At 43.6% G+C, this 27,462-nt stretch overlaps 1 protein-coding gene across 1 annotated transcript in view; it reads left to right on the forward strand.

The window, feature by feature from the left end:
• The window catches only part of LOC134351768 (thioredoxin reductase 1, cytoplasmic-like), a 58,040-nt gene that overhangs the window by 4,286 nt on the left and 26,292 nt on the right, over positions 1-27,462 (forward strand). Inside the window, exons 2-4 of the mRNA XM_063058406.1 lie at positions 19,473-19,595; positions 24,739-24,811; positions 26,613-26,732. Coding sequence (XP_062914476.1) covers positions 19,509-19,595; positions 24,739-24,811; positions 26,613-26,732 — 280 coding nt within the window. The 5' untranslated portion in view covers positions 19,473-19,508. The remainder of the gene's footprint in view (positions 1-19,472; positions 19,596-24,738; positions 24,812-26,612; positions 26,733-27,462) is intronic.

A 27,462-nucleotide genomic window follows, 5' to 3' on the forward strand; every position in this document is an offset into this window, starting at 1 on the left:
TTCATGACGTTTAACTCCCCAAAACACCGATCGAACTCTATTGCCAGTTTGTCTAGGTAAGCACAGTACTGCTCAGGGCAAAAAGCATTTTTTTTCCTTGATGGCCTATAACAGTTTCTCCAAGTTGGGGAAAGTGTGTCAGCCTCCTGTTCTTTAAATTTGAAATCCAAACACCGAGCTTGGCCTTAAACACATTTACTGCGTTTAGCATGTGGGGCAGGTGTCGGTCTTTTCCCATGAGCTCGCTGTTAAGTGCATTTAATTTAGCTGCTAGATCTGTCAGAAACTCTAAATCCAGTAGCTACGCATCACCTGACAGTTCCTCGTGCTCCTCGTTTCTTTATCTCAGGCAGCAAGTCAACAAACCATTGCAGCACAGCACCCTCACAAACCTCCTGACGGACTGAATATTCGAATGGACAGTTTCCTTTGTTAGACTGAATGTTGAATCTGCCACGTTTTTCAGGTGTTTTGTATTGGTAAACTGTTACTAAGACACTAGTATAAGTTTCAGGGGTATGCAAGCTAATGACACCACTGTTTTTTGTTTCCCAGTTCTTTTACATTTGGGTAATGTTGGAATTTAAAGGGGGAGAAGTGTTGTAATGTGAGCATTATAAAGATAAGTTAATACCAATTAGGATAATGGTAATATAGCAATACTCCCGCTACGGAAAACTGTTTGTAAACAGAGGTTGTTTCTGGGGTTGTGGGGTTTTACTTCTGGTCTTTTCTGCACATGTGTGTTTAAGCCCCTCTGCCACATTGGTTTTGCTGTCCCAGATAAAGTTATTCCTTTGGACATGAAGTTGTTGAGTGGTCCTTTTTCAAAGTAGAAGTTACTAGAAAAGGTATATTGTAATATTCTTAAAGAAAGACAGCTGTGGCCTGTTTGGTATGCTAGTTAGTGTTTTCTTGGTTGAATTAATTTGAAAGTTTGACAAAAGCATTTTATGTAATTCAAATACAATTAGCCCAAATAAAAGGCCTCAAGTTGGAAGTACAATCTGAGCTGTTTTTTCTCTAATCGATTTAGTAGGTCGATCTTGCTTTTCATTAAGGCTGAAGTAGGGGATCTTGGGCCTAAAAAGGTTAGTGACCACTACTCTAAATCTATAGAATAATAACAATACAGAATCTATGAAAGATCACACCAACTTGGGTGTTAAACCACTGTGCCAAAGGCAACAAAGTGTGCAAATACAAAAAGTAATGGTAATAAATGAGCAATAAATATCAAGAATATGAGATGAAGAGTCATTGGAAAGTGAGTCCATTGGTTGTGGGAACATTTTCAATGATGGGACAAGTGAAGTTATCCTATTTGGTTCAAGAGGCTGATGGTTAATAACTGTTCCTGAACCTGGTGGTGTGAGTCCTGAGGCTCCTGTACCTCCTCCCCAATGACAGCAGGGAGAAGAGAGCTTGACCTGAGTGGTTGGGGTCTTTGATGATGGATGCTATATTCCTGAGACAGTGTTTCATGTAAATGAGCTCAGTGGTGAGGAGGGCTTTACCTGTGATGGACTGTGCTGTACCCATTACATTTTGTAGGATTTTCTGTTCGGGGGAAAACCATTGAAAGGAAAACTGAATTTAATGAGATTAATGATTAGCTTTATTTCTTGCATGTACAAAACATGGTGCAACCCTCTCACTGGGCTTGTTTACAAACTTGGTTTGTTAGCTAACTCTGCTCACAGCCTCACGACTCAGCGATGAGAAGGCAACCTTCCATAAGCAACACACATCTAGGGTCAGTATGATTTGGGTTCAAACATAGTGAATGCTGTGTAAATACTGCCCCATGCAGTGTTTCTGTTCACCAGAAAAATAACAGATTGTACACCAGCACAAAATTACAAAGGAAATATACTTATCAATACTTTAGACAAACAGTTATCAAAAAAAAAGAAAAAGAAGAGTCTATTGCAGTTAAACCAGTACAAGTGTGCACATAAACGTTGGAGCTCATTTCTGGATTAGTTGGGTGTATTGCTTTACTCGTGCATTGAACCCACATTCTGCTTGAAAAACACCAGCCACAGTTTGAACTTTCCACAAAGACCATCTCAAATGAATTGGCTAACTCAAGAGTATTGGCACTTCCTCTTTGGAACCATTCGTCTGCAAAAAGCACTTCTTACAACAAGGTCTCTCCTTCAAGCGACATTCTGCAAGCATCTTCCCTTGTGCTTCGCTCTGCAGCCCCTACCAAAAGGCCCCAAACCAGACTACTGCCCTTCAGAAATCTGATCCTGCCCAGCTCTCCCAAATCTTCCATCGCATTCCACTGGGCAGAAAGTTTCAACATGTATCAAGACAACCCCGATTGGCTGAAACAACATTCCATGTTGTCCAACTTGGGCTCCTTTATCTTTAGCTGAAGCCAAAACACTGTCTTACTAACAGGACACACTACATTTACAGAAAACTGCTAAAATAAAAATACCTCGTAGCATAGCAGTAAAAATCTTAGCCTGGGCATTACAATAATGAAATGTTATTTCTGTCAACAACCAACACAGTCTGAGGATGTGCTGGAGACATTCTACAAGTGCCACCATGCTTCTGGCACCAACATAACATGCCCACAACTTCTAAACCTAACTCCGATGCTTTTATAATGTGGTAGGAAACTGGAGATCCCAGAGGAGACCATAAGAAATGAGAGCAGAATTAGGTCATTTGGCTCATCGAGTCTCCATCATTAGATCATGGCTGATTTATTTTCCTTCTCAACTTCATTCTCCTGCCTTCTCCCCATAACCTTTGATGCCCTTACTAATCAAGAACTTCTGCTTTAAATATACGTATCCCCATTATCATGATATTGGTGGTAGGATGGAGATGCATCTCTGCCAAAAGAAGTGTAAGGTGCTCCTTCCCTCCGCTAGCCTGCAGGTCACCCTTGGGCAAGGTGTGGCACCTGCTTAGCCCCCCGATCAGGGTCACGTGAAACAATGGGAGCATGTGGTGCATATCATAAGTCCTTTTTATGTGACCACTGACACCAAGCAGATGATCTCTGAAGAGTATTGATAATGGTGGGGTGGTCACCCATCTTGTAAAGATGTTGCCCAGAAGAAGGCAATGGCAAACTACTTCTGTAGAAAAATCATGGAAAGGCCATGATTGCCTAAGTCATATGACACAGCACATAATGGTGATGATGATGTTATGTTGATAATGGGGAGAACGTCCAAACTCCTTACAGACGGCAGTGGGAATTCAATCCTGATTTCTGACCACTGGCACTATAAAGTATTAACCACAATGCCACCATGCTGCCCAATGCCAAAGTGTCTTTGGAAGGTGAAGTTTGCAGCTTCAAAGACACCACCAGGAGTATGCTGCTGTCCCAGCAACATGTCTGCTGGATTGCCAGCAGATTGCATGTTGCTCCAGATTCCAGTGTCTGTAGTCTATGGTATCTCCATTTTACTGTCTCCCACTGTGGACTAGAATGGCAAAGGTGAAGGAGTGAAGTCCATGGTCTGGTAGGATGAGCACTAGGAGAAGTTGGTTCAAATTGGGTTGTTTTCTTCTAGAATGTTTAGTGTAGGAAGAGATGTAAAACTTGTAGAGCTGGAAAATGTGGTGAACTGATGCCATTGATAATGAAGGGAGATTAAAGATTAGTTTCGCATGTCACACATACATCAAAACACATTGTGACATTTGTCATTTGCGTCATCACCAACACAGTCCAAGGATTCTGTGATGGCAGCTTGCAAATGTCGCCATGCTTCCGGCACCAACATTGCATGCCCTCAACTTACTAACCCTAACCTGCACATCTTTGGAACGTGGAAGGAAACCAGAGCACCCAGAGGAAACCGATAGGGTCACAGGGAGAACACACAAACTCCTTCCAGACGGTGGTGGGAATCGAACCCTGATCGCGGGTGCTGTAAAACATCACACTAACCATTGCACTACCGTGCCACAGTTAGAGGATTGTACATTAGCTGTGGGAAATTGGGTATAGTTTATAATTGTATGCAAAATTATGGAGAGAACACCCAAAACAAGCCCATTATCAGTGGACTACACTTGAAAGAATCTCGAGTTTACCATTGCTGGTATCTTGCTTTTCTTAGGTGGGGTAGAGCCAGAGGAAAATTTAACCAATATTTTATGCCATTTTCTGAAAGTTCTGGATTGTAATTTTGTTCAGATGTGCTGCTTTGACACCTCTTGTATGAATATTATGGTAAGTTGTTGAGTGTTGCACTTACTGAGTGGTGAATTTTGCAATAACTATTGAGAAAGCAGAGTGACTGGGCAGAAACCAATCCCTACAGAGGAACTTGAATGTTTTCAGATGACGCAATGAAGGAGTGTTTTTGACACAAGATTCTGCAGAGGCTGGATACTTTGAGCAACCCACAAAAATTGCTGGAGGAACTGAGCAAATTGGGCAGCATTTATGGAGGAGAATGAACAGTCAACATTTTGGCTGAGAGACCCTTCCTCAGGACTGGAGAGGAAGGAGGCAGAAGCCAGAATAAAAAGTGGAGGAGGGGAAAGGAATGCAAGCTAGCTGGTGAGACCAAATTGGGGGGGGCGGGGGGGAAGGTGGTGTGAGATGCTGGGAGGTGGTAAGCGGAAGAGGTAAAAGGCTAAAGAAATAGGAAAATGATAAGGGATTAAAGAGGAGGAGTTAGGGAACCAGAGAGAAGTGAGGGGCAGGTCAATGGGGTGGAAAGGCAAAGCAGAGGGTGAAAGTCCAGAATGGGGGAGAAACAAAAAGGTGGAGGTCTGGGTTTTGGGAAAACAAGGGGAAGTGGTTGGGGAGAAATCAATATTCATGCCACCGGGTTAGAGGCTATTATTGAGATACAGCATGGAATAGGCCCCTCCAGCTTTTCGAGTCACACCTCCCAGCAGCCCCACAATTTAACACTGGCCTGATCGTGAGGACAATTTACAATAACCAATTAACCTTCTAGCCTTTGGACTGTGGGAGGAAACTGGAGCACCCGGAGGAAACCCACGAGGTCACGGGGAGAACGTACAAACTCCTTATAGGCAGCTGCGGGTATTGAACCCAGATCACCTGTACTGTAAAGTGGTGTGCTAACCACTACACTACCATATAAGGTGTTGCTCCTCCAATTTGTATTTGGTCTCCTACTGGCCGTAAAGGGGGTTGTGCCCTGACATGTCTGTGTGAGAATGGGAAATGGAATTTCCCATTGTGGCAGATGGTGTGATGAAACTCAACAAAGCTATCCGATCTACATCGTGTCTCACTGATGCAAAGAAGAAGGCACCAGATGCAATAGATGATACTGATAGATTCTCAGGTGAAGTGCCCTGAACAGTGGAGGAGGAGGTGTAGAGGCAGGTGTAACACTTAGTATGGTTGCAGAAGTGTCAGGAAGTGATCAGTGGGGAGAGATGAGTAGGCAAGGGAGCTGTGGAGAGAGTGATCGCTGCAGAAAGTTGGGGCTTGTGGGGGAGGGAAAGATGTGCCTGGTGCTAGGATCCCACTGAAGATGGTAGATGTAGCAGAAAATGATGTGTTTGATGCAGAACTGAGGAATCCTTTTTGCTCTTGTGATGAGGTTGAGAAGGTAGATGTGGGAAATGGAGGGCATATGGATGAGGGCAGTTCAAATAGTGGTGGAAGGAAGCTCCCATTATTCAGGAACAAAGAGGACAGGTGAGATGTTCTGGAATGGGAAGTCTCATTCTGGGAAGAGATATGGTGAAGATGGAGGAATGTAGAGGAGAAGTTCCAGAAACAGACCACAGTGTAGAACGACAGTCTGGGCAATGAACATCAGGAAAAGGGCAACCGGCCCCTTAAACCTTCTGCCATTCAGTAAGATCTGGATGGTCCTGTCTTGACCTTTGCCGCTTCCCCACTCTATGCACATTCTCCAAGACTCCCTTGTAATTTCAATGTGTTACATACCTCAAGGAGATCTTGTGACTTTCTTGTGAGAATGATGTAATGGCCTTTTGGAGGTCACCTGATGTAACTTTCCTGCCGATGTGAGGTCACGTGATGACATGTTCACCATGGGTATAAAAGGGGAGACCCCTGGTGACGCAGTTAGTTTTCCAGCTAGAACATTAGTCAGTGTCTCCGTTCCGTTACGTATTTGTTTTATGACGCAGTTTCATTTTTAAAACAGTGTTACGTTCTATTGTAAGGTACAATAGTGCTGGATTGGCAGTTTACCCATTTCTGCCAGATTTGTTAATACCTTTTCAGTAGTATTGGAGAGTGAAGACTTTATCGAAGTACAGGACCTGAAGGATTAAGAGAAGTTGGTATTGTTCGGCAGTTTAACAAAGGATTGACCTTATTGAGTCTTCGTTGAAGAAGTACTGACCTGTATTGAAGATAACTCCTGCCAAAAGGGGAAGGTAGTTCATGCAGGATTTGCTCGCCAGAGGAAAGATCAGTTGTCTTAAGCTGTTTATTTCCTTCATCGTGAATCCTTTTGGACAGAACCAGCAGGAAAGTCACGTCTATGAAGAAATCCTTCTCCAGAGAAGTCTCTCCCAATTGAATGTATATATCTGTTGGACTTTCGAATTTACCATTTTGAGAACTGTATTTGACTTTACCGCTTTAAGAACTGTTTTCGCATTTAACGCTTTAAGAACCAGTACCGAGTGGTGATTTGTTGAATGGCTGCATAGTGGTTAACTTCCAGTTAAGGTTTTTGTTTGTTTTTTTTTATTGTTTATCCGTGTTTAATAAATGTTTGGTTGTTTTTATATAACCTGACTTGATTGATATTCATTGTTGCCAGTTATGTAACAAATGTCTGTCATTCACTATTTCCGGGAATAATGTATGAGGAGTGCTTGGATCCTCCACTCTTCTACGAGTGGAAACATCTCTCCATGTCCACTTTATGCAAGCCTTTCAGTATTCAGTAAGTTCATCTTTCTGATCTCCATCAAATACAGGCCCAGAGACATTAAATGCTCCTTGTGTTAAGCCTTTCCTTCCTGGGATCATTCCGGTAAAGCTCCCTGAACCCTCTACGGAAAATCCCTCCTTGGAAATGGGCCCTAGATAGTTGATCCCTTCAGAAACACTCTCCTCCTAGTTCTTGATGCTCACGATGCATACTTGTGCCATCCACCCTGTCATGACCCTGAATCTTGTGTTTTGATAAAATCACTTTTTGTTCTTCTGCATGCCAATAGCAACAGGTGAATTTCCAGTCCAGGTTTAGTGTTTGAGATCAGCACTTGTTGCTTTGGAAGTGATTTTATTTTGCTGCCCCCATTTCCATTCTTGCCAGACCACTTCTGCAGACTCTCAAAATAAGTGGTTGCCATAATAATGCTGGTCCCAGCGGCCCCAGAAAACATCAAATGCTGAGGAAAAGGGGGAGGTAATGGAGACTGAAAGACCAGTAACCTGAGCACATTTATCAGTAAAATATTTTGGAAAGTGGTAACAGGCCAGAGTTGTTCAGCACAGTGCAGGCCTCTCGGCCCACCACATCTGTGCTGATTCCTTTGTCTGTCGATGCTAATCACATTTGCATGCATTAGGACCATATCCTTCTATGTCTTACCTATATAAATTTAAAACTGTTAGTTTATTGTCACACTGAGGTACAGTGGAAAAATTTTGGATTTGCATGCCATCGAAGCCAATTGACAGTGTGTTGAGGTAATGTTTGGTTGCCTGTTATATCTAATGACAGAAGAAATCTGTGTAAGAGTTTTTAAAGTGAAAAAGCCTTTGCACTGGGGCAGTTGTTACAGGGAATGTGCAGGCAGGCAATAAGATGTATGAATCAGATTTATCACCGTCTTGTATGCTGTTTTACAGCCATAATGAGGTAGATTGTAGATTGTGAGGCCAGGAGTCCATCTTGCCATACCAGAGTGATGATCAATAGTCTTGTAACAGTGGCATAGAAGCTGTCCCTGTGCCTGGTGGTACGAGCTTTCAGGAGTTTGTTTCTTCTGCCAAATGGGAGGGCAGGAGGGGTATAGTGTAGTAATTTTTACTGATTTTTTCCCCCCTTAGCAAAACATTCCAGATATCAGCCTGTTTTATTTTAGAATGCTTCCTCCCTAAATCTATCTTTAACCCTTCTTCCTCTCACATTAAAACTTGTGTCCTCTTGTTTTTGGTACTGCTGCAGTTCTACACGTTCCATAATGCTTGCAGAGACCACCCAGTAACAAGACATTTTTGCCCACAGAACTGCCACTTACTGGATGTTTTTTTTTGTTTTTCGCACCATTCTCTAAGTTCTAGAGACTGTTGTGCGTGAAAATCCCAGAAGATCAGCAGTTTCTGAGATACTCAAAGCACCCTGTCTGGCACCAACAGTCTTTCCATGGTCCAAGTAACTTGAATCACATTTTATCCCCATTCTGATGTTTGATCTGAACAACAGCTGAACCTCTTGACCATGTCTGCATGCTTTTATGGAATTGAGTTGTTGCCACACAATTGGCTGATTAGATATTTGCATGAATGAGCACGTCTACAGGTGTACCCAATAAAATGGGCCATTGAGTGTATGAATCAAGTCTATCACTGTCTTGTATGACATGAAATTTGTTGATTTGCAACCATAACAAGGTAGATTGTGCGGTCAGGAGCCCATCTTGCCATACTAGAGCAATGATCAATATTCTTACAACAGGAGGATAGGATCTATCCTTGAGCCTGGTAGTACCAGCTTTCAGGATTTTGTATCTTCTGTCCGATGAGAGGGGAGGAGGGGATATAGTGTAATAATTGTCACTAATTTCACCCCCTCTGGCAAAGCATTCCAGATATTAATCCATTTGATATTAAAACACTTCCTCTCAAATCAGTCTTTAAGACTCCTTCCTAGTCCCTCTTGTTTTTGATGCCCCTATTGCAGTAAAAAGAATTTGGCACTCTAACTGTAAGACCATGAAGTATAGGGGCAGAATTAGGCCTTTTGGCCCATCAATTCTGCTCTGTCATTTCATCATGGCTGATCCAATTTTCCTCTCAGCCGCATCTGCTACATTCTCCCCATATCCCTTCATGGACTGACCAATCGAGAATCTATCAATCTCTGCCTTAAATATACGTAAAGACTTGGCCTGCCTCCACAGCCACTTGTGCCAATGGATTCCATAGATCCACCACTCTCTGGCTAAAGAAATTCCTTCTCATCTCCGTGCTAAAAACATGCCCCTCTATTCTGAGGCTGTGTCCTCTGGTCTTAGGCTCTCCCGCCATAGGAAACATCCACTTTTTCAAGACCTTTCACCAGTTGATTAGTTTCAATGAGGTCAGCCCCCATTCTTCTGAATTCCAGTGAATACAGACCCGGAACCATCAGACACTCTTCATATGACGTGCTGGTCAAGCCTGGAATCGTTTTCGGAACCTCCTTTGAACCCTCTCCAGTTTCAGCACATCCATTAACGCTCTCGCTAATCAAGAACCTATCAACCTCTGCTTTAAATATACCCAATGCCTTGACTTCCATCCACACTGTTCGTGGCAATGAATTCCATAGATTTACCACCCTCTGGCTAAAGAGGTTCCTCCTCATCTGTACTAACAGACAAAATGCTGGAGGAACTCAGCGGATGAGGCAGAATCTGTGGAAAGAAATGAAGAGTCGATGCTTCAGGCCAAGACCCTTCATCAGGACTATTGGTTTGTGTGTGTGAATTTCCAGCATCTGTAGGTTCTTTTGTGTTTATGATCCTCCTCAACTCTGTTCTAAAGGGACGTCCTTCTAGTCTGAGGCTGTGCCCTCTAGTCCCGGGCACTCTCACTATAGGAAACATCCTCCCCACATCCACTCCATCTAGTCCTTTCAGAATCAGGTTTACTATCATTGGCATATGTCGTGAGATGTTATTTTGAGGTAGCAGTATATTGCAATACATAATTTAAAAAACTCAATTGCAATAAGAGAAAACACTTAAAAATAAATTGAATAAGTAATGCAAAAAAAGGGGGAAAATTGAGGTAATGTACAAGGGTTTATTGTCCATTCAGAAATCTGATGGTGGTGAGGAAAAGCTCTTTCTAAAATGTTGCATGTCTTCAGGCTCCTGGATGGTACCAATAAGAAGAGTGCATGTCCTGGGTGATGAGGGTCCAGAATGACGGATGCTGCCTTTTTGAGGCATCTTTTGAAGGGGAGGCTAGTGCCCATGATGGAGCTGGTTGAGTTTGTAACTTTCTGCAGCTTTTTCCTATCCTGTGCAGTGGCCCCTCCATTACCAGGTGATGCAACCAGTTAGAATGCTCTATACAGTACATCTGTAGAAATTCGTGAGAGTCTTTATTGACAAAAATTTTTCCTCAAACTCCTAATGAAATATAGCTGCTGTTGTGTCTTCTTTGCAATTGCAGCATGATGTTGGACCCTGGATAGATCTTCAGAGATGTTGACACCAGGAATTTGAAGCTGCTCGCCCTTTCCACCGCTGATCCTTCAATGAGGACTAGTGTGTCTTCCCTCCACTTCCCCTTCCTGAAGTCCACAGTGTCAGTAAGACCAAGGATTAAGTGCAAGGTTGTTGCTAGGCATCCCTCAACCAGCTGATCTATCTCACTCTTGTACACCACCTAGTCGCCATCTGAAATTCTGCCAATAGTTATGTCATTGGCAAAGTTTCAGATGTGTCTAGCCACATTGTTGTGGGTGTGGAGAGAGCAGAGCAGTACGCTAAGCACGCATTCTTTAGGTGCACCAGTGTTGATTGTCAGCGAGGAGGAGATGTTATTTCTGATCTGCAGTGACTGTGGTGCCCTGATGAGGAAGTCAAGGGTCCAGTTGCAGAGGGAGGTACAGAGGCCCAGGGTTTGGAGCTTGCTGATTAGAACTGAGGGTATGATTGTGTTGAATACTGAGCTGTAATCAATAAACAGCAGCCAGGTGTACATATTGCTATTGTCCAGGTGATCCAAGGCCAGGTGGAGGGCCGTTGAGATTGCAAATGCTGTAATCCTATTGTGGCAGTAGGCAAATCGCTGCAGGTCCAGGTCCTTGCTTAGGCAGGAGTCGATTTTGGCCATGACCAACCTCTCAAAGCACTTCCTCACAGTAGATGCGAGTGCAACTGGGCGATAGTTGTTGGAGGCAGCTCACCCTGCTCTTGGGTACTGATATGATTGCTTGCCCTTTTGAAGCAAGTGGACATCTCCGACTGCAGCAGTGAGAGATTGAAGATGCCCTTGAACATTCCCGCCAGTTGGTTGGCACAGGTTTTCAGTGCCCTACCAAGCCCTGAAGCCTTGTGAGAATTCACCTTCAAGAAAGATGTTCAGATATCAGCCTTTGATTCAGGTTACAGGGTCACCAGATGCTGCAGAGATTCACACAGGTGTAATTTTATTCTCATTCAAAGCGTGCATAAAAGGTGTTTAGCTCGTCTATAATGTCAGGACAATATTTGTTAGGTTTCAATGAGACCCTCCCTCATTCTTCTACCTCTAGTGAGGCCATCAAAGCCATAGGCAGCTAGGCAAATGTTTTTCCCAGGGTAGAAATGTCAATTAATAGAAGACGGGCATTTGAGGTGGTGGGGTCGGGATTATTTTTTACACAGCAGTGGATGCCTGAAGTGGACTGCCAGGGTTAGTGCTGGAAGCAGCAATGACAGTGCATGAATCTGGAGGGATATGGATAATTGGCAGGTAGAAGATATTTTATTTAACATTGTACCTTGGGCCAAAGGGCCTATCTGGAGAACTGTTCTATGTTATTCTCAAACTGAGCACATAAGAGGCTGTGAGTAATGTATCTGTGTGGATAGATAATTGTTTAAGAATTTTAATTGGGATCCTATAACAGATGGGGTGCCATAAGCAGGCCTTGTTTTGCAAGCAAATTTATAACTTGGTTGATGTGATAAAGACTTTCTAAGTCACTGAGAACAGGTTGGGGTCTTCATATTTGCACTAAACCTGTCAGTTGATCTAATGTTGTCTGTCTGCGTTTGGCTTAACACCAAGATGAAATGGAGTTTCATAAAAAAATACAACACAGTGCAGGCCCTTTGGCCTGTTGTGCCGACCTTTTAACCTACTCCAAGATCAAACTGCCCCTTCCCTCCCCCATAGCCCTCTTTTTTTTATCCATTTCTTGACTGAGCCGTGGATCTTTCGAATGCTCAGTTCTGGTGCGTCGGCTATGTTGAGCCATTAAATATGTTCAAAGCTGAGACTTCTAGTGGAGTGATTGGGAACTGGTGATTCTGTGGTACAGACAGTAATGTGAAGAACGGAAACAGGATCAGCGCAATCGTAGTGATGCAGCAAGCTCAATGGGCTGAATGGCCTACTCTTCTTCTAAACCTACCTCCCTCCCGAAGTCATTCTTCCTCACTTTCAAGGACATTCTATATCTCAAGTTCTCGGTATTATTTGGATAATTTGTCTCTAGCACGTTGCTTGCTTGTCAGTCTGTGTAATTTTTCATAAATTCTATTGTATTTACTTCCTGTAAATGCCTGTAAGAAAATTAATCTCAAGGTAGTACTTGGTACTTTGATAAACTTTAGTTTGACTTTGACGACTCTACATCGCTGGTTCATCTTCAAGCCTCATCACTGCATGGTACGGAAACTGCACTGCGGCCAACAGGAAGGCTCAACGGTGGGTGGTCAAAACTGGCCAAAGCATCGCTGGCCATCAAGGAAAGGCGCCGGAAGAGAGTCAGTAACATCATGAGGGATCCCAACCACTCTGCTCTTTGACTGTTTATAACATCCACTCCAGGACCACCAGACTTAAAAAAAAAAAAAAAAAACCAGATCCTTTCCCTAAGCAGTAAGGCTGATCAACACGTCCACTCACTAACCCTCCCCTCCAGATCCACAACCACCATATTTTACCTGTCTGAGTCACCTTGTGTACTGACACTCCTGTTCCTAGCATCACTTTATGGACATACAGTCAATCTATGTATATAAGCTATCTCATGTATTTATATTTATCGTATTGTGTATCTTTTTTTTGTACTGCATCAGCTCTGGGGTAACAATTGCGCCACGGTCGTGTGGAGGTTAGCATGATGCTGTTGCAGCTCAGGCTGATCTGGAGTCCTGAGTTCATTTCTGGCGCTGTTCTGAAAGGAGTCTCTGTCATCTTCCCTGTGGAATGCATAGGTTTTCTCCGGGTCCTGGTTTCCATGGTCCAAAGACGTACCAAGTAGGTTAATTGGTCGTTGTAAATTGTGCCATGATTAGGTTGGGGTTAATTGGTTTGTCAGGGGTTGCTGAGGCGGTGTGGCTCGAAGGGCCAAGAAGCTCTACTCCGCGCTGTATCGCTAAGTAAAATAAATGTATACCTATGTACCGGAAATGATGTTAAACAATCTTGAATCAACAAGCAGCCATCTCACCCACTTTCTTTCCATTGACTTTAGCAGCCCATTATACAGCAATCTGATAATTTTAGTATCAGCCTCTTTATACTTTTGCTCTATATTCAGGCTCCTAATTTGGCCACACTCTGTCTAGGACAGACTTTGTGCAGGTTGGCATTGATGGGGAGGAAGAAGCCACTTAGAATAAAATTGTGCGTTTTACTTCGTGAAAAGCAAAGGCAATGTTGGTCTTTGGTGTGGAGCTATTAACACTTTAAAGTAATTAAAACTGTAGGTTCTGGGATAGTGCTGCAAGCACTAGTCAATTCAGACAGCATTTTTGACGAGGGGGTGCCACAGTAGGGTCGTGGTTAGTACAGTGTTCAGAGTTCAATCCTGAGAAAGTTTGCATGTTCTTCCCATGAGCACTTGGGTTTCCGCTTGGTGACACAAGCAAGAGAAAATCTGCTGATGCTGGAAATCCGAGCAACACAGACAAAATGCTGGAGGAACTCAGCAGGCCAGACAGCATCTACGGAAAAACAGTCCTGCCGAAGAGGTTTCAGACAGAGACATCGACTGTACATTTTTCCAAAGTTGCTGCCTGGCCTGCTGAGTCCCTGCAACATTTTGTGTGGGTTTCCTCTGGGTGCTCTGGTTTCCTCCCACAGTGTAAAGACATACTGGTCAGCAGATTAATTGGTCATTATAAATTGTCCTGTTATTAGGCTAGGGTCAAATAGGTGGGTTGCCGGCGGTGTGGCTCGTTGGGCTGTTCTGTGCTGTATAATTAAAAATGTTTCTGATTTCAAGATTTTATTATTACCCTGGAGAGACTGATTGGTATTAAGGTTAGCAGTTTCAGAGAGAGGGGAGGTGAGTTGCCGGTTTTATAAAGCCGATGACCTGGATGGAGCATGTGACCGGAAACACTTTGCCTTCTGTCATTTATCACAGTGCTGTAAATACCTGAAGGGAAGTTGTTTACTGATAACAGTACAGCACAGGACTTTCAAGTCTGCACTGAATGGAAACATTTTGGTAATGAGGCTGCAACACCTTGAGCTACACCACTCTTCTGCCAGAGGATGTAGGCATTGATTTCAGAACCAGCCCTGGGTGCTTGGGATTGACGGCGGGTGTGAATCATGCACAATATACAACTTCATTTGCTGGGCTAGATTGCAGAAGGAAGGCCAATTTCATTAAGAGTTGTCACATGTACTGAGGTATAATGGGGGGAAAGACCTTTTTTGTTTGTGTGCTGTCTATGCAAATTATTTCATTACAACAGTGCATTGAGAGTTTATGAAGCACTAGTGAGGCCTCACTTGGAGTATTGTGAGCAGTTTTGGGCCCTGTCTTAGAAAGGATGTGTTGAAACTGGAGAGGGTTCAAAGAGGTGCACGAAAATGATTCCAGGATTAAGTGGCTTGTCGTATAAAGAGTGTTTGATGACTCTGGGCCAGTATTCACTGGAATTCGGAAGAATGAGGGGACACCTATCGAATAGTGAAAGGCCTTGATGGAGAGGATATTTCCTATGGTGGGATAGTCTAGGACCCAGGGGTCACCGCCTCAGAATAGAGGGGCATCCTTTTACATTGAAGATGAGGAAGTTCTTTAGCTAGAGAGTGGTGAATCTGTGGGATCCTTTGCCACAGGCTGCTATGGAAGTTGAGTATTTATGTCTTTTTAAGGCAGAGGTTGATAGATTTTTTCATTGGTCAGGGCATGAAGGGATACGGGGAGAAGGCAGGAGATTGAGGCTGAGAGCAAAATTGGATCTGCCATGATGGAATGGTGGAGAAGACTGGGTCAAGTGGCCTAATTCTGCTCCTATGTCTTATGGTTATGGTTTTATGAAGTGTGACATAAAGTGTTCCAGTTACAGAGAATATGCAGGCACACAATAAGATGCAAGAATCAGATTTATTATCACCGTCTTACATGACATGACATGAAATTTATTTTGTAACCATAACGAGATAGATTGTGAGGTCAAGAGTCCAACTTATCATACTAGGGAGCTCTTTAATAGTCGTATAATATTGAGATCAAAGCTGTCCTCGAGCTTGCTGATGTGTCCTTTCTGGTGTAGCCCCACCCCCCCCCCGGCCACCCTCAGGGTCGCTCGGCTCGCTGTCATCTAGGGAAACAGCCCTCAGTCCCAGCAAACTGGGTAATTCATTTGTGTGGATGCTGTGTGATGTACCCCACCCCGCCCAAATAGCAGACAATACACCAGATATGATTAAATGATTTACAGTTTATAGATATTACTGGAACTATATAATTAATAGAGAATAAATATAAAAGGAAAATAAAAGGCGCCACACTTATCAAAGTTCAATCTCTTCGTGCACAAAACAGTTGGAGCTCAAGGACCTTCCTCTTCACCCTGCGACCCCCTCGGACCACCTCGACCGGCCGCCTGGGACCACCAACGGTGGTCGACCAAACGCTCCACCCTAGTCCATCTCCGTCCCCTCGTCGAACGCCCTCCTCGGGGTCCGACCCCGTTAGCGGACTCACAGCACCTCGTCCATCCTCTGTCTCGCTCTCCCGCTTTCTCCCCCAAAACCCCGCGCATACAGTATCTTCAAATACACCAAAAACATAACAGCTATCCCAATTGGTTAATAACACATTTCTTATCACACTCTAAACCAAAACAAGCTGCTAGCGCAAACTTTCTCAGCAATTAACACAACAAAGCCGCATTCCCCAAATTAACATAATGAAGATGCCATTTTAATTAGCCTCCGCAGTAACGTAAAAGTCGAAACCCCCTTATACTGGCTTTTTTATTTTCCCCTTGATTTAGGGTGCAAGTGTAGCATAGGAATTGTACCTGATTCCAGCTTTTTTATTTGAAGGAGGAGCATGCAACTAATATTATCTTTTTATTAATTTTGTGATTTAACAGAGTTCAGATTTCCCAGCTATTGTTCATGGGTTTGTTCCCATCTTAGTGTTAGACTTGGCCTGGGAGTTACTAGTCAGAAACAATTAGATAGCTTTTCAGAGAGGCTTGATTCTTTGATTCCACAGAAGTAATTCTCTGTGCATATATGGATCAGCCATGGTTGAGTGGTGGATTGAATTCGATGGGCTGAATGGCCTGGTTCTGTTCATATGCCTTAAGATCTTATTGTCAGGGGTGCAGGTATATATAATGAAGTATTTGCAGCCACCCAGGGTAGAAGGCGCTGTGGGAGAGAACAGTGACGAGGCGGGTGCACTGGAACCTGTGGTGGACTGGGGCTAGCCCCCGCAAGCCAGCTCTCCAGTCAGAACAGCTTTCTGGGGTTTGCTTCCCAGAAGCCATACTCAATTGCCTTCGTCTGCAGCGGACCCGGCGCAAGATGAGGGAATGCTGCGATCTTGTTCTTGCAAAATCGTGGCTTCAGGACAGCATGTGTGGGCCTTCAATCTTCAGGCCATGCCAGTCAGGGATTTGTGCTCAATTTATTTTGTAACTGTTGGTACCATTGTAACTCAGTGTGTCGTGTTTTGCGGCTCCAGAGAAACGTTTCAGTCAGCTGTATACACGTGCGTGGTTGAATTAAACTTGAACTTAAGAGGCTCTTAGATGGAATATATGTGGAATCGAGGGATACCAACCATGTGCAGGCAGTAGGGTTTAGTTCAATTAGCCTTTGTGAGTTTAGTTGGTTCAGTACGAAATCGTCGTCCCTGTGCTGTATTCGGCTTAGTGTTCTATGTTCTCCCTGTGTATATTGGAAGACAGTGACTAAGTGAATTTGAGAGGGAAAGTTAATTGGGCCAAATGCAAAATGTATTTTGACGTTATTAATCTTTTTCTACCTTTGAGAATCAGAAGTGAAGTTTTTGTAAATTTAAGTCTCTAATATTAAGACAAGTGGAAGGATATAATATAAACCCATAGTGCGCATGCGCCGGTCGTGCATACAGCCTGTTACAGCCGTTCCGACCAGTATTCTTACTTTTTTCTTCTTACTTTTAACTTGCGTTATTTTTTGTATTTTTTTCTCACGGTAACACGTTGAAGCTGCACCCTCTCTAACATGCTGGTAGAGAGAGTTTTATTTGGGTTTTTAGCGCTGGAAATAGTTACATTCCGACGCGTCTCATTAGCAGGACAGAAGCATGGTCGCATTGTGTATTCAAGGAACCAGCTGCTTGCGCTTATGCCGGCCGGTTTAGTGAGCAGAGCGGCGGACAACCCTGCTGAAATCTGGAGGAAAACACACAGAGGATGCAGAGGGGGATCACAAAGTCGAGGAAAGAGGACCGGATCGAGACAACAGAAACTTATGGAGAAGAGGAGTTCGGTGGGTAATGAAATGGACGAGTTCACAGTGCTAGCCAGGAGTCAGAGAACATTTTGGGAGTGCAGTGTTATGTGTTTTACTGGAACAGGGCTGCACGAGAACATACCCGATCAAATCTTTTCCATGGACGGCTTCCAGACAGTTCAGACTGACCGGAAGTGCACTGAGAGCGGTAAGCGTAAAGGAGTTGGGTGCTTACTGTTCTGGTTAACAACAGATGGTGCAATCCTGGTCATATTATGATCGAGGAACGTGTTTGTAGACCGGATATTGAACTTTTTGCCGTTGGACTCCGGCCATATTCCACTGAGATACAACACTGGGCGTCACGGGAGGTTGTTCCTGCCTGTGGCCATCGAACTTTGCAGCTCCTCCCATGGAGGGTCAGACACCCTGAGTCAATAGGCTGGTCCTGGACTTATTTCCATCTGGCATAGTTTGCATTTTGTTGTTTGATTGTTGTGGTTTTTGTATTGCTATATTTATGCTCTATTCTTGGTTGGTGCGGCTGTAACGAAACCCAGTTTCCCTCAGGATCAATAAAGTATATCTATCTATATAATTGTAGTCACAGAACATGAAAGTATTATCGGCACCCAATTGCCCACCATTGAGAGTATCTACCATAAATGCTGCCTGGGCAGGGCGAAAAGCATTATCAAGGATGCATCTCACTCTAACCATGGACTTTTTACTCTCCTCCCATCCGGTAGGCGCTCCAGGAGCCTCAGGAGCCGCACCAACAGGCACAGGAAGAGCTTCTTCCCTGAGGCTGTGACCTTGCTGAACCTCTCATCACAGCGCTAAGCAGTATTGCACCCATATTGTACTGTCTCAGTACTTTTATATTTGTGTGCTGTAGCATTTACTTTTTATTCAGTTATTTTGTAAATAACACTATTCTTTTGCTCTTCTGGTCAGATGCTAATTGCATTTCATTGGCTTTGTATCTGTACTCGGCACAATGACAGTAAAGTTGAATCTAATCTAATAGTGTAGTGGGTTGCATAGGAAATGCATTGCAGTATTTCTCATTCAATTAAAACTGAAAATTTATATTTGGGAGGGGAGGAAGGACAGTATTTGACTTGGTTGTGATCAGCCCATGACAACAAGAAATGAGGATGTGTTGGTGCATATTTTTCATTTGCCGATGTGGTGAAGTGACTCATAAGAAAGTTTGCATTTCTAAGATGTAGCCTTGCCTCACTGAATGATTTAGAACGGCTTCTTCCCCTCTGCCATCAGATTTCAGAACGCTGCTTCATTATTCCTGTTTCTGCACTTTTGTTTTGTAATTAATAATGTTTATGAATTGCACTACTGCTGCTGAGAAACAACAAATTTAGCAAACGTCAGTGATAATAAATACGATTCAGAATGTGGTCAGAGATTGCACTGGGTGTAGGGAAAGGAAGGAAGGAAGCTCATCATTGTGACCATAATCACTTTAGTGCACTGGTTAGCACGACACTATTACAGCTTGGGATGTTGGAGTTCCAATTCTGACGCTGTCTGTAAGAGTTTGTACGTTCTCCTTGTGAGCACGGGTTTCCTCAGAGTGCTCTGGTTTCTGCCCAAGTTCCAAAGATATGTCGATTAGTAGGTTAATTGGTCACTGTAAATTGTCCTGTGACTAGGCTAGGGGCAAATAGGTGGGGTGCTGGCCGGTGCAGCCTGTTGGGCTTGGGGGGTCTGTTACGGACTGTATCTCTAAGTAAAATAAAACATTTCCCTCTGATTCTGTGAAGTAAGTGGCTTATTGTTTTCCCTCTGGCGTTTGTTTGAAAAGTGATTTGAGCAGGAACTCAATGTGTTCGTCTTTTTGTATCTTCCCTCGCAGGCTTGCTAAGGAGGCAAACTTCACAATCTGCTGGCAATGAATGAAGCCAATGAAACACAGGGGGCCTATGACTATGACCTGATCGTCATTGGAGGAGGCTCTGGGGGACTAGCAGCTTCAAAGGTAAGGCTAGAGGTCAGAGGTTACATCAGGGGTTCCAACCTTTTTAATGCCATGGGAACCTACCATTAACCGAGGGGTCTGTGGAACATATGGAGAGGTTTCTTAGGGGCAGGTATGAGGTCTCAATGCACAGGAATATCTTCCGATTCAGGAGGGCCTACAAGAAAGGAAAGAATCTGCAGGCAAACTTTATAACACAGTATTTTTGCAGTTAAATCCAACAGAAATGCAACGTTTAAGCAAAGTGCTAAGAATTCTTGAGTTGTTATTTATTCTTGCATCAGGCCAGTGTTATTCCTCGTGCCAGAGTACAGAGTCTCACTCCGTCTGAGCACTCTGAACCTCAACAGCATGAATATAAGATTTCTCAAATGCTGCATCATTTTTTCTAGATCCATGATTCTATCAAATGTACATCAAAACACACAGTGAAGTGTGCCATTTGCATTAACAACCAACACAACCCAAGGATGTGCTGGGGGAAGACTGCAATTATCACCACCCATTCAGGTGCCAACATAGCCTGCCCACAGAGCAACCCAAGCAGCTACAACAACCAAGCCCCTTTCCAACCCACCCACTCACTCGTGCACACACACAGACAGGCCTCCAACCACAGGGCAGGCTGACTCCAGGGTCCTTGGGCTCAGACTCTCAGATCTCAGGTCTCCAACCTCCAGCCCCTAGCCCAGACTCTCAGGCATCAGGCACCGGACTTGCAGACATGTCAACCCAGGGTCTTTGGATTTTTGGGCTCCACCTGTCTGCTGACCCAACGTAACCACGAAACGCTCTGACCACCGGCTCCTACCCCAACTCTTTATTTAATGCCCTTAGCCTAACTGCTCCCTCATCCCTATCCCTAAACCCTGACCTGATCCTGCATTGTACCCAAAGAAATCCCTATGAACTTTTTTTTAAAAAAAAAGGCAACTATGTCTGAGCCACAAGCTTGACAGACTTCACAGCTCAGTGCCATCTTGACCTGGAACAATCTCCTGATCCACCTGACTTCCATCACTCTATCTCTTCACCGGCGGTGAAAAAGGCGAATGGCATGCTGGCATTTATAGCGAGAGGATTCGAGTACAGGAGCAGGGAGGTACTACTGCAGTTGTACAAGGCCTTGGTGAGACCACACCTGGAGTATTGTGTGCAGTTTTGGTCCCTTAATCTGAGGAAAGACATCCTTGCCATAGAGGGAGTACAAAGAAAGTTCACCAGATTGATTCCTGGGATGGCAGGACTTTCATATGAAGAAAGACTGGATGAACTAGGCTTGTACTCGTTGGAATTTAGAAGATTGAGGGGGGATCTGATTGAAACGTATAAAATCCTAAAGGGATTGGACAGCCTAGATGCAGGAAGATTGTTCCCAATGTTGGGGAAGTCCAGAACGAGGGGTCACAGTTTGAGGATAAAGGGGAAGCCTTTTAGGACTGAGATTAGGAAAAACTTCTTCACACAGAGAGTGGTGAATCTGTGGAATTCTCTGCCACAGGAAACAGTTGAGGCCAGTTCATTGGCTATATTTAAGAGGGAGTTAGATATGGCCCTTGTGGCTAAAGGGATCAGGGGGTATGGAGGGAAGGCTGGGGCGGGGTTCTGAGTTGGATGATCAGCCATGATCATACTGAATGGCGGTGCAGGCTCGAAGGGCCGAATGGCCTACTCCTGCACCTATTTTCTATGTTTCTATGTTTCACCCTCTCCGTCCTCTCCATCTTCTCTTCACCCACACACTCCTCCCAGTGCTTTTGGGTCAGAGCCATGGGGAGGGTCAGCAGAATGGAGTAATTTCCAAGTTCTTTCCTTGAACAGCTTCATCCATATTCTTCCAAGGCAGGGGCTCCCAAGCTTTTTATGCCATGGACCCTTACTATAAACCAAGGAGTCTGTGGACGCTAGGTTGGGAACCCCTGTTCCATGGTGTTTTTTAAAATGTAGTTTGGCTTTTTGTTGTCAACTTTAATACCCTGTGTAGCTCAGGTTCACATTCTTTTTAAGAAGCATGTGTGACTTTTCGTGTCATGTTAAAAACAGTGGAAGTTGCTTCATTGATTTGTGTTTGAAGAATCAGGTATAGCAACGTTCCAATAATCCAGCACACAGGGAGTTCAGTGTTGCCAGACCAGGAACCCACTTGGGGAAAAACCTAAATCTACTTCAGGCTCTATTTCCCTCAACTTGCACAACTGTTCTGTTTTTCTGGAGTAGCGTACACAAAACACAAAATGCTGGAGGAACTCGGCAGTCAGGCAGCATCTATGGAAAGGAATAAACAGTCGATGTTTCAGGTCCTGAAGAATGGTCTTGGCCTAAAACATTGACTGTTTATTCCTGTAATGTAATGCTGCTGAAGGTACATTTTATATGCTGAGTGTGTTTTTCCAAGGCAATGAACTTGACAATAGCCAATGATGGCAATCTGAGGGCTTTGGTTCCTCTTTCAATGGAGTTTGAAGTGCAAGTTGATCTCAGAGACGAGGGTTCAAGTCATTGAGTCTGTTTTTTTTCCATTGACGCAGAGAGAGTGTTATGTTGTTAAGGGGATAGTGAACTTGGGAATATTGTGCTCCAGTGTGGAGTAGTTTGAGTAGTGAGGGAGCAGAGGTAATTATCGAAACACTGCCTAATTTTTTTTTCTCCCTGGATTATCACTGAAGTCAAGTTGTCTGTCCATGTCATCTTGCTGTGCGTACAAAGATTCCAAGTTTACAAAAGGCATTTTATTAGATACAAACCACTTTGGATATTGAGAACTAATTATATGAAAACACTCCTGTACATTAAAAGTATGGAAAGATTTTTAAAAAGTACTTTTTATACACTGCAACAATTCACTCAGGGAGTACGGGGGAAGCATTTTAGTTCTGGCGTCAGTTTTGCCAGTGAGATTCTGTCTGATAGGTGACCTAACTTCCATATACCTCGCCCCTACACCCACACCTCTTCTCACACCTTTTGCTTAACTTTCTCGATTTAAAACACCCAACTGGCCTCGCATCGATTGCTATTTCATAGTTGTGCTGCACCAGAGTTGGCCCTTCGGCCCAGTGCATCCATGCTAGGCAAGGTGCCACCTGACCTAGTGCCGTTTACCTGCATTTGGCCTGTACCCCTTTGAACCTTTGTCATCCACGTACCTGTCCAATTGTCTTCTGAGTGCTTTGTACTTGAATCCACATCATCCACTTCCTCTGGCAGCTTGTTATGCATAAGCATTGCCCTTGGTATGGGGAAGGGTGGAGGGAAGTGGTCTCTTGGGTCCCTTTTAAATAACCCTCTTGCATTAAACTCATACCATCAAGTTTTGGACTTCTCTACACTGGGGGGAAAAGGCTGCGACCATTCACCTTAACTATGCCCCTCACGATTTTATAAACCTGTTGGGTTTGTGGAAGAGATGTTGGGTACCTACCAGCTTTGTTTAGAAGGTCCTCTTGGTGAAGTCTGGCCCTAGGTTTAAGAGGAATCTTCTAAAAGGGTCTCCAGCCAGCAGACGCTGACTCTGTAGGAGAATTACTGAGAACTTTGAAGGTGAGGTTATTTTTAGTTTCCCACATAAGTCTGGCCTGAAGTTGCATTAGATGCAGTTCCAAAAAAAAATGCTGATTCACTACAAAGCAGCCAGTCATCTGGTAAGGGGAAGAGTTATACAGCATTGAAACAGACTCTCCAGCCCATCTTGTTCTTGCGATCAGTCCCATTTTCCTGCAGTTGGCCCATAACCCTGTAAATCTTTCCTGTTTAAATGTCTTTCAAACATTGAAATTGCACCCTCCTTTGGCATTGGTGCTGTTGTACCTAGCTGACTTGAAATCATCCCCAGATTACAGCAACCACCAGTGAGGAGGGCTTTTCACATTACTTTAGGTTTGATTTAAAGGTTAACTCTATTTGTCATGCGTGTTGAGGTATTCATACATACAGTGAGGTGTGTCACTTGCATCAATGACCAACAACCTACAGACTCACTTCCAAGGTCTCCACAACTCGTGTTCTCAGTATTATTATTTTTTGCATTTGAACAGTTTCAGTCTTTGTGTCTTTTTTTTGTTGATTTTATGTGTTTCTTTGTTCTACTGTGAATGCCTGTAAGAGAATGAATTTCAGAGTGGTATACGGTGACATATGCATACTTTGATAATACATTTACTTCGAACAGTCCAAGGATGTGCTGGACTGTCCCACAAGTGTCGCCATGCCTCCAGCACCAACGTAGCATGCCCACAACTTACTAACCTGGAACTGCACAACTTTGGATTGTGGACGAAACCCATGCAGTGACGGAGAGACCGTACACACTCTCCACCGATAGTGGTGGGAATTGAACCCCGATCTGTCCTAAAACAAAACCACAGCGATATACTGGAGGGTTTGAGACATGGGGAGAGACCAGATGGGCTGCGACTATTATTGTCCCTGGTGTTTAGGATACCTGAAGTTTATGGGAACTTGTGGGGCATAAAATAGCTCTCTTGTGTGAATACAAACCCTTCATTGCCTCAGAGTTTTTGTGAAACTAAAGTCGCAAGTTCATTATTACGAAACAAACATACATTTGGATGACAGGCCGAGAGGGAGGATGGAAGTTATGGGTAAATGATTTTATATTCTTATTTGACTGCAGAATAAACTGCTCACAAGAGTAACAATGATTTGTATACACAACTTTCATTTAGCTCTTTAACTGTAGGACTGAGTGTGTGTGTGATGAAAGGAGCTTGTTTTGCTGTTGTTTTGTTGCTTTGTGTTCTTCTGAGCAAGGTGAGTACAGTATGCTGGTGCCAGATTGGTAACACTTGCGGGCTACCTCAGCACATCCTTGGCTTATGGTGATTGTTAACACAAACAACGCGTTTCACTGTATGTTTCCATACACCTGATTTAAAAATCTGAATCTGTCTTTCTCCCCAGGGTAAGGGAGTCCAGTGCCAGAAAGCGTGTGTTTGCAGAGAAAGGTGGGGAACCTGAGGGGCAATTTTTTTTCCACACAGACTTGTTAACGATCAAACCGAGTGCCAAACGCAACAATATTTGCTTCATGTGTCTGAAAGAGGGATTTCCTTTTGGTATTTAGCAACTTCTCATTGACCTCTCTCTCTCTTTCCTCCCCTCCCCCCCCCCCATTACTTCACAGGAAGCAGCCTCATATGGGAAGAAAGTGCTCGTTTTGGATTACGTCACACCCACACCTCGCGGAACTATATGGGGTAAACTTTTAAAATTTGCCCAATTAAACAGTACATTCCAATTTTTTTAATGTCTGGCTGGTTTTTCCATCTTTCACATTTTACATAAGTTTTGCAGGCCATTTAACTAATTACTTCCCTCCTGTAGGAATTGTTAGATGCTAAAAGATGACAAGTCAGTCTGGTTCTTCTCGAATACTGGAGATCTTGAGCAACACACACAAAATGCTGGAGGAACTCAGCAGGTCAGGCAGCATCTATGGTGGGAATAAACAGTCGAAATTTCAGGCCAAGACCCTTCATCAGATCCTGAAGAAGAGTCTGGACCCGAAATGTCGACTGTGCGTTTCCCTCCGTAGAGGCTGCTTCACCCAAGTTCCTTCAGCCTGACTCTTCCACCATCTTGCCATCGACTGATTAATATCGGTGAACGGTTGATTTATGTATAGTGATTAACTGAATGCAGATCACTTGGTAAGGCAAACCCGGGTCCAAAATTTGCTTCTACCTGCTTCGATTCTTTCCATTTGAATAAATCGATATTGGTGCTTTTGATCTCTCACTGAGAAGCTGGTTCCGTGTATTGGGACTGGAATTTGTTTATTGTTGTCATGCGAACAGAGGTAGAGTGGGAAAAACTTGCCTTGCATACTGTTCATGCAGATCAAATCATTACACTGTGCATTGAGATAAAACAAGGTATAACAATGCAGAATAAAGTGTGACAGTTGTAGAGAACTGATGATAAGAAGGAAGATTAGAACAAGGCACGAGATATTGACAACTTTGTCATTGTCATCTTGTGCAAGACCTGTGTCTGTTTCTCTCCCCACCCCTTTGTCTTTTTCTTTGTTGTTTTTGATCCCTCGATTAACGAGGGGTCCAGCGGAGGTTTATAAGAATGATCGTGAGGATGAAAGGGTTAATGTATGAGGAGCATTTGATGGCTCTGGGCCCGTACCCAGTGGAGTTTAGAACAAGGAGGTGGAGGGGGATCTCATTGAAACCTGCTGAATATTGAAAGGCCTAGATGGAGTGGAAGTGCAGAAGACATTTCCAATTCTGGGAGAGTCGAGGACCACAGGGCACAGTCTCACAATAGAAGGAGGTCCCTTTACAACAGAGATAAGGAGGAATTTCTCTGGCCGGAGGATGCTGAATCTGAAGAACAGGGGTTAGTAAGTGGTGACTCTTGTGGGTTGCAATCCTTGCTGATTTGATTTTATGCAAACAATGCATTTCACTATGTTTTCGATGTACGTGTGACAAATAAAACTAATCTTTCTCTTTATCCTTGAATTTCTTTAGCCAGAGGGTGGTGAATCTGTAGAAATCATTGCCATAGATGTCTGAGAAGCCAAGTTATTGGGTATATTTAAAGCGAAGATTGATAGCTTTTTGATTAGTCTGGGTGTCAAAGGTTACGGAGAGAAGGCAAGAGAATGGGTTTGAGAGAGAGAGAGAGAGAGAAAATAATCAGTTATGATTGAATGGCTGAGCAGATTCAATGAGCTGACTGGCCTAATTCCTTCTAGACTTACGTTGGCATTGGGAAGATGGTCACCAAATGCCATAAAGCCATAGTTATTTATGAGTTCTTATTCCAACCAGAATAATTTGAATTAATTTTGATATTTCCCAGCTTACCTGAGAGTATAGCTTATTTATCTTGTGGGGAGGGGCAGGAAATCTCATTGGCAGTGAAGGTGGTAAATGTGGTAGAAATGCTTGGGGAGATGGGTGGAGTCTCTGGAGGGGGTGTTTAATACATAACCCATTACTATTTCACTCTGATCTCTTTATTGTTACCTGGAATGATTAGGTCTTGGAGGGACGTGTGTCAACGTAGGCTGCATCCCAAAGAAGCTGATGCACCAAGCAGCACTTCTACATCAGAGTCTCGAGGATGCCAGGAAATTTGGCTGGACATTTGAGGAGAAAGGTTTGTGAATTCAATGCAGCGGCACAGTCCTTGCTAGAGTTGTCCATCCAGCTTCATGACCAAGATTACCTCCTTCCACTTCCAGAATATCCCTGCTCTTAAAACCTGAAGTTTAGTTCTGTCTGGACCAACCTCTTGCTGTTGTCCCTCTCGTGTGAACGTGGACATTCAATGCTCTGATGTTATTGTCAGTAATTCATACCAAGTGCAGTTCACCCTTCACCTCTCTCTAGTCTTGGCTGCTAGACAGTAGTGATTTCCAGTCTTGATTTCATTGTGTTTCCCAAAGCCTCTGTGGCTGCCTTCATTTAATGGTAACTCGATGCTCGTCCTTCACAGATCTATGTATCTTGATTCATAGGAATTTCATGTGTCCTATATTGAATTGTTCCCAAGTTTTAAAACTTCCCGAAGTAATCTCTGTTTCATTTGCATGGAAAAGTACAGGCCCTTCAGCCCACAGTATTGTGCTAACTTTTTAACCTACTCCAAGATCAATCTAATCCTTCACTTCTACATAGCCCTCCATTTTTCTTTTATCAGAGTGGCTATCTGAGTCTTTTACATGTCCCTAATGCATCTGTCTCTATCGCCACGACTGGCAGCATGTTCTGTTTTCTTTTAAAGTCTATATCTACCCCTGACCACTCCTATTCTTCAATCAACTTAAAATTATGCCCTTTCATTAGCTGCTTCCACCTCGGGGAAAAATGCTCAATAAATCCATAAT

The sequence above is a fragment of the Mobula hypostoma genome, chromosome 9 (assembly GCF_963921235.1).
Source record: "Mobula hypostoma chromosome 9, sMobHyp1.1, whole genome shotgun sequence".
Lineage (NCBI taxonomy): Eukaryota > Metazoa > Chordata > Chondrichthyes > Myliobatiformes > Myliobatidae > Mobula > Mobula hypostoma.